This window comes from Aethalodelphis obliquidens, unplaced genomic scaffold, assembly GCF_003676395.1.
Source record: "Aethalodelphis obliquidens isolate GAN/ISIS:26980383/991018 unplaced genomic scaffold, ASM367639v1 scaffold36, whole genome shotgun sequence".
Classification (NCBI taxonomy): domain Eukaryota; kingdom Metazoa; phylum Chordata; class Mammalia; order Artiodactyla; family Delphinidae; genus Aethalodelphis; species Aethalodelphis obliquidens.
Genome location: NW_020837980.1, coordinates 235350 through 251322, shown reverse-complemented (window position 1 = coordinate 251322; position 15973 = coordinate 235350). Strand labels below are relative to the sequence as shown.

Below are 15973 nucleotides of genomic sequence, written 5' to 3'. Positions count from 1 at the left end.
TCCATGTTTTGGCTATTGTGAATAGTGATGCTATGAATATAGGGATGCATGCATCTTTTTGAATTATAGTTTTGTCTGGGTATACACCCAGGAGTGGGATTGCTGGATCATATGGTAATTCTATTTTTAGTTTTCTGAGGAACCTCCATACTGTTTTCCATAGTGGCTGCACCAACTTACATTGCCACCAACAGTGTAGGAGGGTTCCCTTTTCTCCACACCCTCTCCAACATTTGTTCTTTGTAGATTTTTTAAATGATAGCCATTTTGACTGGTGTGAGGTGGTACCACATTGTAGTTTTGATTTGCATTTCTCTAATAATTAGTGATTTTGAGCATCTTTTCCTGTGCTTTTTGGCCATCTATATGTCTTCTTTGGAGAAATGTCTATTAAGGGCTTCTGCCCATTTTTTGATTGGGTTGTTTGTTTTTTTTGTTGCTGTTGAGTTGTATGAGCTGTTGGTATATTTTGGAGATTAAGCCCCTGTTGGTTGCATCATTTGCAAATATTTTTCTCCCCTTCCGTAGGTTGTCTTTTTGCTTATTTTATGGTTTCCTTTGCTATGCAAAAGCTTGTAAGTTTGATTAGGTACCATTTGTTTATTTTTGTTTTTATTCCTATTGCCTTGGGAGATGAACCTAAGAAAACATTGGTACAATTTATGTCAGAGAATGTTTTGCCTGTGCTCTCATCTAGGAGTTTTATGGTGTCATATCTTATGTTTAAGTCATTAAGCCATTTTGAGTTTATTTTTGTGCATGGTGTGAGGGTGTGTTCTAACTTCATTGATTTACATGCAGCTGTCCAACTTTCCCAGCAAAATTGCTGAAGAGACTGTCTGTTTCTTATTTTATATTCTTGCCTCCTTTGTCAAAGATTAATTTACCATAGGTGTGTAGATTTATTTCTGGGCTCTCTATTTTGTTCCATTGATCCGTATGTCTGTTTTTGTGCCAACACCACTTTATTTATTGTAGCTTTGTAGTACTGTCTGAAGTCTGGGAGAGTTATACCTCCTGCTTTGTTTTTGTTCCTCAGGGTTGGCAATTCTGGGTCTTTTATGGTTCCATATAAAATTTTGGATAATTTGTTCTAGTTCTGTGAAAATGTCATAGGCAATTTGATAGGGATTGCATTAAATCTGTAGTTGGTTTTGGGTAGTATTGCCATTTTAACAATACCAATTCTTCCAATCCAAGAGCACGTGATATATTTCCATGTCTTTGAATCCTCTTTAATTTTCTTTATTAATGTTTTGGAGTATTTTATAGTTCTCAGCATATAAGTCTTTCACCTCCTTGGTCAGGTTTATTCCTAAGCATTTTATTTTTTTGGTGCAATTTTGAAAGGTATTGTTTTGTTTTACATTCCCTTTCTGATATTTCATTGTTAGTGTAAAGAAATGAAACCAATTTCTGAATGTTAATCTTGTATCCTGCTACTTTGCTAAATTCATTTATTAGATCTAGAAGTTTTTGTGTGGAGTCCTTACGGTTTTCTATGTATAGTATCATGTCATCTGCATATAGTGACAATTTTACCTCTTCCCTTCCAATTTGGATGCCTTTCTTTGTCTTGTCTGATTCCTGTGGCTGGACTTCCAATTCTATCTTGAATACACGTGGTGAGAGTGGGAATCCTTGTCTTGTTCCAGATTTTAATGGGAAGGCTTTTACCATTGAGTATTTCACCATTGAGTATTCACTGTTGAGTATTATATTGGCTGTGGGTCCATCATAAATGGCTTTTATTATGTTGAGATATATTCCCTCTATTCCCACTTTGGTAAGAGTTTTTTTTATCATGAATGGATGTTGAATTTTGTCAAATGCTTTTTCTACATCTGTTGAGATGATCATGTAGTTTTTGACTTTTCTTTGTTAATGTGGTGTATTGCATTGATTGATTTGTGTATGTTGAGCCATCCTTGTGAGCTTGGAATGAATACAACTTGGTCATGGTGTATGATATTTTTATGTGCTGTTGGATTCAGTTTGCTAATATTTTATTGAGAATTTTTGCATCTATATTCACCAAAGATATTGGCCTGTAATTTTCTTTGTTGATGGTATCTTTGTCTGGTTTTGGTACAGGGTGATGGTGGCTTCATAGATGTCTTTGGGAGTGTTCCCTCTTCTTCAATCTTTTGGAAGAGTTTGAGAAAAATAGGTATAAGTTCTTCTTTGTATGTTTGGTAGAATTCAACTGTGAAGCCATCTGGTCCTTTTGTTTGTAGCAAGATTTTTATTATTTTTTTTACTACAGATTTTATTTCACTTCTAGTGATCAGTCTGTTCAATTATCTCTTTCTTCTTGATTCAATTTTGGTGGGCTGTATGTTTCTAGAAAGTTGTCCATTTCTTCTAGGTTGTCAAATTTGTTGGTGTATAATTGTTCATGGTATGTTTTCATGTTTCTGTGGTATAAGTTGAGATTTCTCCTTTTTCATTTCTTATTTTGTTTTTTGGGGTTCGCTTTCTTTTCTTTGTGGTGAGCCTGGTCAGAGGTATGTCATCTTTGCTTATCCTTTCAAAGAACCAGCTCTTGGTTTTATTGATTTTTTGTTTTTCACTGTTTTGATAATCTCTATTTTATTTATTTCCTCCCTGATCTTTATTATTTCCTTCCTTCTTTTGGCTTTAGGTTTTGTTGGTTCTTCTCTTTATAATTCTTTTAAGTGTAGGTTAGGTTGTTTATTCGAGATTTTTCTTGCTTTTTGAGGAAGGCCTGTATTGCTATGAACTTCCCTCTAAGAATTGCTTTTGCTGCATCTTATAGATTTTGTATGGTTGTGTTTTCATTGTCATTTGTCTCAAGGTATTTGTTAATTTCCTTTTTGATTTCCTCTTTGACCCATTGGTTTTTTAGTAGCATGTTGTTTAGTCTCCATGGAATCATTTTTTTCCTCATTTCTTTTCTTGTGGTTGATTTCTAGCTTCATGCTGTTGTAGTCAGAGAAGATGTTTGAAATAATTTGTATACTCTTAAATTTGTTGAGGTTAGCTTTGTGCCCTAGTATGTGGTCAATCCTAGAAAATGTTTGATATGCACTTGAAAAGAATGTGTATTCTGTTTTTTTTTTTTTTTTTTGGTTGTAATATCCTGAAAATATCAATTAAGTCTAACTGTTCTATTGTATAATTTAGGATCTCTGTTGCCTTATTGATTTTCTGTCTAGAAGATCTGTCCATTGATGTGACTGGGGTACTAAAGTCTCCTACTGTTAATGTATTCCCATCAATTTCTCCCTTTATGTCTGTTAGTATTTATTTTATGTATTTGGGTGTTTCTATATTAGGTGCATATATGTTGATGAGTGTGAAATCCTCTCATGTATTGATCTTTTCTTCATTATATCGTGTCCTTTATCACCTTTGCTTTAAAGTCTATTTTGTCTGATATGAGTATTGCAACACCCTCTTTCTTTTCATTTCCGTTTGCATGAAATATCTTTTCCACCCCCTCGCTGCTTTCAATCTATGTATATCCTTTGCCCTAAGGGGGGGGGTTTCTTTCTCTTGCAGGCAGCATATTGTAAGCTCTTGTTTTTTATCCAGGCTGCCACTCTATGCCTTTTGATTGGAGCATTCTGTCCCTTGACATTTAAGGTAATTATTGATACATACGTATTTATTGCCACATAAGACCTTGTTTTCCAGTTGATTCTTTGTTTCTTCTTTGTTCCTTTCTTTTTGCTTTTCTTTTGTCGTTGGATCATTTCCTTTTATTTTATGCTTGCTTTCTCTTCTTTTTGGTTTTTGTGAATCTCTTGTATGTTTTTGATTTGTGGTTGCCCTGTTTTTCAAGTACATTATCCTCTTCCTATATCTGCTTGCTTTAGACTGATAGTCATATAGATGGAAACACATTCTAAACAACACCAAGAATCTGCATTTTCTTACTCTCCTTCCCCACATTTTATGATTTTGATGTCCTTTTTTACATCTTCATGTTTATCCTTTTGCTGTTCCTTGTGTTTATCATCACTTTCACAAATAGTTTTTTTTTAAAAATCTTTTTGATCTGTGTACTGGCTAATTTAAGTGATTTACTTTCAAATTATGATTTCCTCTTTCCTATATCTTCTTGCTCTTTTTCTGTTTAGAGAAAATATTTCAATATTTCTTCTAGGATAGGTTTAGTATTGCTGTATTCTTTTAGTTTTTCCTTGTCTGAGAAATTCTTTATTTCTCCTCCTATTCTAAATGATAATCTTGCTGGGTAGAATATTCTAGGTTGTAGATTTTTCCCTTTCAAGACGTTGAATATATTTTGCCACTCCCTTCTAGCCTGCAGTGTTTCTGTAGAGAAATCAGCTGACAGCCTTAGGGGGGTCCCTTGTAAAAAACTCTTTTTCTTTTGATCCTTTAGAATCCTCTCTTTGTCTTTAACTTTTGTCATTTTTATTACAATATGTCTTGATGTAGGTCTGTTTGGATTCATCTTGTTTGGGACTCTCTGTGCTTCCTGTAACTGGATATCTGCTTCCTTCTTTAAGTTTGGGAAGTTTTCGGCCATGATTTCTTCAAATACATTTTCAATCCCCTTTTCTCGTTCTTCTCCTTCTGGAATCCCTATTATGCATAGATTGGCACATTTTATATTATTCCATTGGTCTCTTATATTGCTTTCTTTTTTTTTTTTTGCATTTGACATTCTATCTGCTGCTCTGATTGGGTAATTTCCATTATTCTATCTTCGAGATTACTTATTCTTTCTTCTGCATTATTCATTCTGCTACTCACTGCCTTTAGCTCAGCTTTCATCTCAGCAAATTAATTTTCTAAATTTTCTTGGCTCCTCCTTATAGTTTCTAGTCCTTTTTACAGTAATCTGCATTTCTGTCCATAGCCTTTCTTAATTGCTTCAGTATTTTCATTACCTCCTTTTTGAACTTGGTGTCTATTAGACTGAAGAGATCTGTTTCATTGTTTGTTCCTTCAGGGGAATTCTCTTGGGCTTTTAATGGAAGTGGTTCCTCTGCTTCTTCATTTTGCTTATATTTCTCTTTCTCTGTGAGTTTAGGGGAAACAGCTATCTACTGTAGTATTGGAGGGCTATTTATATACAGGAGCCTCCCTGCATAGCTTGTATGGGTTTAATATTTTTTTGTCATGAGGGCTGTTCTTGGTTTGGATGATTGCCATCTCTTTCCTCAGTGTGTGCTGGCTATTTTCCCCTTGATAAGGGGTGTGCAGGCACATGGCTCATGTAGGTTCCCAGGAAGGTGGAGGCAGAGGTTGGCTCTGGGTTGTGGGACCCTTGGCAGCCATGGTGGGTCATGCACCTTCCCAGGGAATCTGGGGCAGCTGTTGGTGCCCAGTCACAGGACCCTCTCTGGTGGTGGCGGGCTGTGCATGCTCCCAGGAAAGCAGGAGCTGTGGTTGGCTCCCCGTCACAGGACCCTTGGCAGTATTCTGCACCTGCCTCTGGAGTCCGAGATGGCAGTGGCAGCTTGTACCTACCTCTGGAGCTCATATAGATGATGCCCTGCCACCTGATAGTGTGTGTGGAGAAAGAAGCTCCTATGGTGGGCCCACCCCTCTCCTCGCATGCCTCCCAACAATAGCACCCTCCCTCTCTGGTGGGCCCAGGCCTCCTCTCACACCACACTCTACCCCCCTCAGGCTGTCTTCATGCAGCCAACCCCAGTCCTCTCCCCCGAGTCTGACCATCAAAGCCCAAGCCTCAGCACACAGCCCCCATCTGCACCAGCGATGAGTGTCTCAGGTTGAGGAGTGCTGGGTGGGTGGCACTGACCATGTGCGCAGGTCTCTCTGCGCTTTGCCCTCTGTAAACCAGTTGCTGTGCTCTCCTCAGAGGCTCCAAAGCTCCCTCTCTGTCCTTACTGATCTCCTTGCCAGTAAGGGGACTTCCCAGTGTGTGGAAAACTTTACCCTTTCACAGCTCCTTCCCAGGAGCACAGGTCCTGTCCTGATTCCTTTCTCTCTCTCTCTTTTTTTTTCCTCTTTTTTCTTTTGCCTTATCCAGAGATTTTTCTTGCCTTTTTGGAAGTCTGAGGTCTTCTGCCAGAATTCAGTAGATGTTCTATGAGAATTGCTCCACATGTAGATGTATTTTTGATGTAATTTGTGAGAGAAGGTAAGCTCCATGTCCTACTCCTCCACCTTCTTAATCTGATCTCAAGTAGGAGGTTTTTAAAAGCTCAGGCATATTGCTGGGGATCTAGAAGACCAAATGCTTGTGCAGGACTGTATGCATGGCCAGGGAAGACCTTGAGGAAGCCCTAATCCTTCAACTCTGACTGACTTTGAGTCTCTGTTTAAACAGCAAGTGAAAGCCAAGGCAGAATTTTATACTTGGAGCATATAAGAAGTGCACCAACATACACAAATCTCTGTCAAATCGTGTGTTGACCACTAGCTAACAAGGCACAGACTGAAATGACCCACTCAGCAAAGAAAACAGACTTTACATAATTACTCCAGGAAAGTAACTAAACAAACAAACAGCAACAACAACAAATCCCGGAAAAGCAGGGGATCTGATCTCCAGTGTTACTATATTATATTTTTTAAAACTTTCCAACATTCAACAACAACCAAAAATACAGGACATGCATAGAAACAAGAAAGTATGGCCCATACAGAGGAAAAAAAGCAATCAATAGAAACTGCCCCTGGGAACTTGTAGATATGGGATTTATTTAATAAATTCTTTAAATCAGCTACTATAAATATGTTTAAAAAACTAAAGAAGCTATATATAAAGAAATAAAGTATGAAACAATGTCTCACCAAATAGAAAAATCAATAAGTAGGTCAAAATTATAAAAAATAGAAATTCTCAACTTAAAAAGCACAGTAACAAATGAAAAATTCGCTAGAGGAGCTAAATAGAACATTTGAGCTGGCAGAAGAAATAATGAGTGATATTGAAGATGGGTCAGTTGAGATTTTCTAGTTTAAGAAAGAAAAAGAAAAAAATATGAACTTGTGAGATATGATCAAGCACAACATATATATATATATATATATATATATATATATACACGGAGTACCAAAAGGAGAAGGGAGAGTGAAAGGGGCAGAAAGAATATTTGAAGGAACAATTGTTGAAAATTTCCATGGTTGCCTCAACAAAACTGAATCCCTTACATGTGTGCAGAAAATGAAGTTTCCAGTGTATTGGACCAAGAGCTAGCTGTCCATCGAAATTCTAAAACTACTTAGACAAAACACATAATGTTCCTCCAGATTTTCTTCAGACTGATCTCTTCTATCGATAATATGAATAATAAGAACACATTTTTATTTGAAGTTATGGCACAAATATTCATGCAGGTATTTAATAAGGAATAATTGTTACTAAGCTTCTTTGTCATAACATCAGATGCGACATCAATCTCATTAAGCAAGCTTTGTTGGATAAGAGAGATCCAAAGAGAAGAAGACATTTTAAAGCTAAGGAAACTCAAAATAATTGATCTTTGGAGCATTATGTGACTGGCAGTAAATGAATTCTAAGTACAAGGAGGACTAGTATGCATGTGTTGTTTCTCCTCAGCCTTGAGGGTTTGGAGAAAAAAACAGGCATCCATATAAGTACAACCTGTCTTATATTACTTCTACTGTCTATTTAGAGCCTTAATATTCTGTCCCCGAAAGACCCAGATAGAAAAATTGATCCATTACTTCAACTTTGTCTTTGCCTGGGTAGCTTTCTTGGGATAAGTTTGCTGCACCCCACTCTAGATATCTCATAGTCAACTAGGTATATATAGCACCTATCAGATAATCTAAATGCATTTTACGTGTTTGTCTCTCCCATTAGACAGTGAAATTTTCATTCATTGCTGCATCCTTGGGGCCTAATATAGAGTGTGGAATATAGAATTCATGTCATAAATATTTTATTCATAAACTAATAAATGAATGAATGCATGGAATACAACTGCTTTAGCCTAGTAAGAAGGTGATAGGAGAAGGAGATTCCTCCACTCTTAACTTAAAGGAGGTCAATTTTAGTGTCAAATAGTGTCAATCTGGCAGGAAAGAGTTATCATTATTGACTAAGTACTGAGATATTCTCCTTTGCTAATGATGTATATTAAATTTAAAAAATCACAGAGGGAACTTCCTGTTGGTCCAGTGGTTAAGAGTTCACCTTCCAATGCAAGGGGTGCGGGTTTGATCCCTGGTTGGGGAGCTAAGATCCTACATGCCTCAGGGCCAAAAAACCAAAACATAAAACAGAAGCAATATTGTAACAAATTCAATAAAGATTTTAAAAATGGTCCGCATCAAAAAAGTCTTTAAAAAAAGTCACAGAGAATGTACAGACAACAAACCTCAAGGATTAACAGTGCTAGAACATACTTTATGCTCAACACATACCTGGTAGTTAACTGGCAAGATAGGTTTAAGGCAGAAATAACTAGTGTGTTTGCTTTAATAACTTGGATTTCTTTAATGACTGAATTTAATGACTGAATCATACTTTCTCACTTCCTTCAGTTTTCATCTAAATAACAGGTAAGATGTTCAAACATACTAAGCAAAAAAACGACTTGTTAACACCATGCCAACATAGAAAATTTTTCTATTTTTATTAAAAAAGGATTGAGGAAGAGCTTAGGAAGGCAAAACATAAAGGCTGAAGCTCAAGGGAGAATAAACTTGTATCTATATTGAATGTTTTTAAAATAAGAAAAGGTTTCATAGGCAAGAATTTTTAAATCACTCAAAGTAGATTTGAAAGACCGCGTGATTTGAAGAGAAATACTATTGTTTAATCTCAAAAACCAATCTGCTCAATAAGTTTAAAGATTCTTACACATATTGGTAACCTTTGGCAATTATCTTTTGTAAAAACCTATACTTTAAAAGAATACATATACTTATTCCAGAGAAAAATAATAATAAAATAAAATTCCTCTTACCTCATATATATTGAACTGTGATTGCCCTCTAGAAAGTTCCCTATAGCTTGTTGTAAATTCTCCAATGAAATCATGACTAAAATTAAGGGGGAAAATATACATAGTATTAGTTTTCATACATTTGTTAATTATGTTTTAAAAAATATAGTTTAATCATGAAAAATGCTTGATATTATTATGAACATAACAACGTGATAATTTAAAACACACTGATACATAATTTCATTGTTCTTTAATTGTTACGCATACCCAAAATTACATTTTGTTAGTATTCAAAAAATATTTAATTTATCCCACCAATGCTAATATTTCAAATAGGTATATTAGGTTTAATAACTCATATCTCAAAAGCATTAAATCATCTATGCTATCCAAATGATTAACCATTAATTAGGATGAAAGTTTAAGACACTCAAAAATTTATTATTATCCATATCAATAATCACAAATATAATATACAAAATCTTCAAACTTTTCTATGACCAGGATGTAATAGGACACTAGTTTTAAAAGGGATATTATTATTATTATTATTATTTATTTATTTTGCGGTACGCGGGCCTCTCACTGTTGTGGCCTCTCCCGCTGCGGAGCACAGACTCCAGACGCGCAGGCCCAGTGGCCATGGCTCACGGGCCCAGCCGCTCCGCGGTACGCGGGATCCTCGCGGACCGGGGCATGAACCCGTGTCCCCTGCATCGGCAGGCGGACTCTCAACCGCTGTGCCACCAGGGAAGCCCCAAAGGGACACTATTTTTAAACATCAACATAGAGAATATTCACCAAGCCTTATACTAATAATTTTAAAGTACATTGTTAATACAAAACATGGTTATTCTAAACTTCTTTACCTTAAAGCAATCATCACTGCCTTCTCAGAAAGCAGAACTTCTACAGGTGCCTTCTCAGTTTAGGTGTGGAAGGGTAAGGATTGAGAAAGCATATGTTAGTTCTCAATATAAAATCCTTACCAATGTGATTACTGAGGCTGGCTTATGCAACTGTAAAACAGATCTTATGCATTCACCAGTTTAGAAGGGAGGTGTATTCTACTACTCTGCACTAATTTAATGGTCAACACTAGGTTGAACACACACTGCTGAGAAATAAACATAAAATGCTGGTATTTGGTGCAGTGGTGAAATGTAATGCATCAGAGGAAGAAGATAAAGACTGTAGGAGCTGAAGTAGTATAACAAACATAGGGGGTGTTGTCACTGCTATTTGTATCATAAGAGTTTAAGCTTGGCCCATTTGCTTGCAAATGTGAGGTGTTTATTACCATAAAAATGGATATCTTCCCCAAACTCCAGGCAGGTTTATGTTTAACTGTGATTCACTAAAATCCATAAACCTTCCATAGACCTGATGACCAGTAACAAGCAACAAGCAAATTGTGGCTAGCCAACCAAACTACTGATTGCTAAAGCTGGGATTTCAAAGGAAAACTTGCTGCCATTAATTTAAGTAGCATTTTTGTCATAAAAAAAAATATATTTTTTAATTAAGATAAAACTCAGATATCCAGCCTCCCAGTTCTCCCTTATCTTAAAGATCTTTTACATTTATGACAATAGTCTATACAAGGCATTCCTCTTTACACCAGTAGCACCTTGACCTTTTTTAGATTTAACTTTCAAAAGCAGATCTACACACATGAAAATGATAAAAGGAAAGACCACTGAAGACTGTAACCAAATATATTTGCATTTTTGCATTTGTGAATCCAAACCTCCAGTATTCACTCTTTCAATTTACACAGGGAAAATTACAAAACAGTACTTTCGTGCTACATATTTCTTATAAATAAAATAATTCTCTTTGACTTTTAGAAGTGCAAGCTTATAACTGTGATATCTTTCACAGAAATCTTAAAAATTCTGAGTTATGGAAATTCTGCTTAGAACTTATCCTCTTCCATTGCTATGTGTGTTTTACATAACTTAAGTAATAGTCACTGAGAAAATGTTCTATTAAAGCATTTTAAACACACTTTGATATTGGTAAGTGTGGACAAGCCTTGTATAACCAGAGCTCACCACACTTGTGGTAGGAACCTAATATTGAAGCCTTAGAAAATGGCTGGATCATTTACTCCCTCATGGTAGTTTTCTGACTGTGTAAATTCTACCCCTGTTTGGTTCATTGTTTAAATTCAATGTTTAGGCCTCCTGCCACTCAATACTAATCAAGAACTTGGGTGAGAGAAGCAATAGTTACTGGTTTCCATTACTCAGTTGAGATTAATTATGCAATTACTCAATCACATCTCAAGAACATGTAATACATCCATCTGGATAAAGCCTGTCCAACAGAGTGGCAAATCTGGACCCAAGTGCAATGGTCAGGTTTCCTCAACTGCACACTGACATGCCATGCTGAAGTCATGGTGAAACTTTCTAAGAAGCAGTTTTTGAACATTTAGATCTGTTTTGTTCTTGTTAAGTTTGTTACCCTGCAGAGTTGAGTGATTAACAAAAGGGTACTATTCTCTTTGGTCTCAGTGCTAGGAATCTGTGCTGCTCACTTGTGTTTCCTATTCTGAAAAGACCCTGTTTATCATGAAACAAGATTTTTGCCTCTGAAGTTGGTTGTTAAAAGAGCTTAAGCCAAACTTGTGGCACATCTCTAGCACGATATGTTTTCATGATGTGCTAGGAATCCTCAGCAACCTTTTCAGATATCTTACTCTTATTTTCCCTTTGCTTCAATTTCCTCACACAGTTTAGTTCACTATGTCTTATTATAAGCTTCCTTGGATCTTTTCAGAATAAGACAGAACATAAAGAATGAATTAAATACTTGTTCCCCTTCTGAATCTTGTTAAAGATGATTATTTTGCATAAAACACTTAATTTGCATGTCATACAAATGCAATGCCATCCTTGTGCTGTAGAGGAGAAAATGTATTGAGTCACAAATTACATTTCATGCTCCAAGACAAGATTTCTGTGACATACAGAAAACACATCATTGCATCTATTCAGATACAGAGAAATGGATGATCAAGAATTGATGATTTGTCAAAAGGTCATAAACATAAGTGGCAACAGCAATGAAATAGCCAAGCCTAGACATAAGGTGCTTTGTCTCAAGAATACATCTGAAGAATCTGGGTGGATAAGTGAATAATTCTCAGGTCAATTTTGTCATAGATCTCTTGAAATGCATGGGAATTTTTAGTTTCCTTTGTCAACTACCGTTCTTCAAATGCTATATATTAAATCATAGATAAGTACTTTAAAGTAAGTATTGAAGGTGGTTTTCACTGATTTATTCTTATAATTATCTTTTTCCCTATCATCAACCATTACTAGATTCTTCTGAGATTAAAAGTAATTTAATATTTTTATCTGTTCACAACTGTCAATACTGTAATGTTGAAACAATTCTCACTATACAGAGAAATATGATGAAAAGTACTTTGATAATAAATTACAATCAACAATTTCCTTGAGATTCAATAATAGTGCTTTGCTATTTCCTGTTACTTTAATTGTAACTAAAATAATTATTCTATGTTATAAGTCTCAATCTCTCTGACTGCACTTACAAAATAAAGTTTACTGCAGGGTGGTTGATCTGATTTGTGTCCACTTACATCTCTAATTTTTTTCCAAAAATTTTTTATAATTGATATATGTTACTTAAAATCTGATGAAATAAACCAATATTGAGAGCAAACTGATTAATATTACAGGTAGTAACTTGGCTCTAAAATGCCTTGTTTGAGTAAAGTGATTAAATTTTTGAATAAAATCTGAATATTATAATCATTTCTATGCTCTATTAATAGTGGAAAATGGGTATTATGTATATTCATATTTATATCTGAAACATGTAGGACAGTCCCTATTTAACAAAGTGTCCATCTTCCCCTACTTTTGGTATCTTGTTTCACTTATCTTTTACTCTACTGCTTCGCTATTATCTCCTCTAAGAAATCTTTCCTGCTTTATGCTCTTCCTCTTTGTTTAAAAAAAAAGCCCAATTCTCTCTATCATCATACTTCCTATATTGTATAACAGCTGTTGTTTATATATCTCCCCTCTTAGCTTTTATAGCATACTTGAAGTTAAGAAAGATGATAATTTCATCTCAGTATTCTCAGCATCTACTTCAGTGCCTGGTAACCAATGGGAATTTTTGAATGTTGCAAATATACTCAAGTTAATATCATGGTCATGCTGTAATCTTACCTTGCCAGTAATATTAACAATTTTGCCTCTCATGAATTTTATTTAGTACAAAAGAATGGCACAAGTGCAAAACATATTAGCCATTGCTACTCTATTTCTTTGAAACAACTCTGAGGGTTATGTTGATAACTGTTATTTTCCCATAGAAATGCATCCACATAATCACACAAAAGACATAGAAAAAAGAGACGAGAATATTGCCTTTGCTTGGTGTTTCCAATGATCTTCCTGAAGATCAACCTGCTTTGGGCAGAATAGATGATGCTTATTTTTCTCTCAGTCATTAAACTAATTTTTGCACATAGGCACAAATGACAAATACATACTGAATCCATCTCATCCCTCTCTCTCTCATCATGTTGTCTTGAGTAAATCAGTCACTTTGGGGTCTTTATGTCTTCACCTAAAAATTGGAGGCAATGTCTATTTACTGTTTTGAAAATAATCCTAGATAATTCATTTGAATTCTTTCTGTGAAAGGTGTTTGATTCCTTATAAAAGACATTACTAAAATATATTTTTCTGATTAGTAAGTAATATGACTCTAGACACTTATATGAATAGTTTTAAAGAAGCTTTAATCAAAATAACCCTTTGAAGATGTAACAGGCTTATGAATTGATATTTGGGAGTTACACATATACCTGTGGCTTGTACTGGTCTTATGTAAGAATGCTTAATTCATTAAGCATACCTCTCTTTTGGAGTGTGACATATTTCAGGTGTGCACTAAAGAATGTCTCAAATGAGGACTTGTAAACAAACTGTATATTAAAGATAATTTCTCTAATTGGGATACTGAAAAGATTTCAGCATAAAAATTGGCAGAATCTTTCCTATTTGAAACCAAGCTATTAATTCCATAATTACAAGTAAAATGTACCATGGGACTTGTGATTTCCCATGATCACCACAAAAAGTCTTTATAAGTCCAGATAACAATAGCATATCAGCTGTTCCTGATTTTGCTTTTTTTTTTTTTTTTTTGCTTTCCTTCTAGTCAAAGCTTTTGACTTTGAACCAACTTTTCAGCATTTAGGAATTTTTTATTAATGAGATGACACTAGCCTTCACTGATTCTTAAAATTTCAACAAAATCAAGTCTTTTTTTTCTTGTAACTTCCTCAAATCCAGACAGAGAATTTAGTTTCCTTTAAAAAGTCAGAAATATGTCTTTAACTATTCCTCAGTTATGATTTGGTCTATACTTAAATCTACAGAACTATCATGATTCTTAATTAATTGCCCCAGTAAACACAGATTATCAGCACATTCTGACAAAAGTAATTTTTTTCTTTGTAATGTCCTCGTTTGTTTTTACTGATAGGAATTATTATATATAAGATATATATGAATGTATTCAACATAGAAGTTTTCATTTATCTCATTTTGTTGAAATTTTAAGTAATTTCAGAAGGTTTACATTTTCTTTGCTCCTTCTGTAGATTACAACAACACTTCTGAGCCTCCAAGAAGGAAACAGATATCACCCTCAAACATTATCAATTCCCAGGAGAAAAAGGCTAATTTTATCAGTCTTATTAACACCTGCTCCTTGATCCACTTCTAATACAGGCAGAAATTTTAAAAGATATAAATACCATATATATATATAAAATAAGTCTTCATTTCCTTTTGGGTGTAAATATATATAAAATTTTATATAATCATATATAATGTTACATCTACATAATCATACATTTTAGTAAGTTTATATTTCACCTATTATTAATATTTTGCTTATTAACTTTATTTTCACTTATTTTTTTATCTACACAAAGAGTTAGACAAACCACATTTTCTAAGATAAAGACAATATTTTTAATGTGGTTTAGATATAGCAAATGGTATATGCCATAATAAAGGAACTGTTCTTTATGATGATTTATCAGATTGAAACCAAAATTGTATGCCTAAATACTCCAATTTTTTAAAAAATACATGCTATATACTTATTTTTAAAGTGTATTTTATATTATATACATTACTTTCAATGTTAGATTATTTAAACTGCATGTGTATCTATACTGCAAATTTTAACTATAAAGTCTAACTTTTGAAAGAGAATTACCTTCAATTTTTTTCTATTGCCTCTAATAAGCTTAATGCACCAAAATATTGTCAAGCAAAAACTCCTCATTCAAATTCAAATTTGCCTAATCAAATAAAAAGTGTGTCATATCTAAAGCCAAAAATTCTTAATGTAAAATAACTTTTACCTAGCAACAGTTTCACAAATGCAATTTAATTCATTATAAGGCAGGATGGAGTTTCTTTAGCTCTACAGGACCTTTGGATATTTTTCTACGATTATATGAATTAGGAAGTTAATTGAGATAACATATGAAGTAAAAATCTCCAATTTTATGGAGTTTTATTTTTAATTTTATTTATATATTTATTTTAAAATATATTATTTATTTATTTATTTTTGGTTGGGTTGGGTCTGTTGCTGTGTGCAGGCTTTCTCTAGTTGCAGCAAGTGGAGGCTACTCTTCATTGCAGTGCGCGGGCTTCTCATTGCGGTGGCTTCTCTTGCTGCGGAGCATGGGCTCTAGGTGCGTGGTCTTCAGTAGGTGCACCACGCAGGCTCAGTAGTTGTGGTGCACACAGGCTTAGTTGCTCTGCAGCATGTGAGATCTTCCCAGACCAGGGCTCGAACCATGTCACCTGCATTGGCAGGCAGATTCTTTACCACTGTGCCACCAGGGAAGTCCCCAATTTTGTGGATTTTTAAATACTTATGTTATGCATGTCACATACTTTTCTCTGTAATTTCAAAGTGATTGAATTCTAATCTTTAGCTTGAGCGTTAATCTCTGGAAAGAAATGTCTGTGTGATTCAGTATCCCGTTTCTAAAATATACACTA

At 34.7% G+C, this 15973-nt stretch overlaps 1 protein-coding gene across 3 annotated transcripts in view; it reads right to left on the bottom strand.

The window, feature by feature from the left end:
- CPNE8 (copine 8) overlaps positions 1-15973 on the bottom strand; it is a 333515-nt gene that overhangs the window by 98567 nt on the left and 218975 nt on the right. For all 3 annotated transcript variants that reach the window (XM_027129253.1, XM_027129254.1, XM_027129255.1), the window contains one exon: positions 8904-8979. In XM_027129253.1, coding sequence (XP_026985054.1) covers positions 8904-8979 — 76 coding nt within the window. The remainder of the gene's footprint in view (positions 1-8903; positions 8980-15973) is intronic.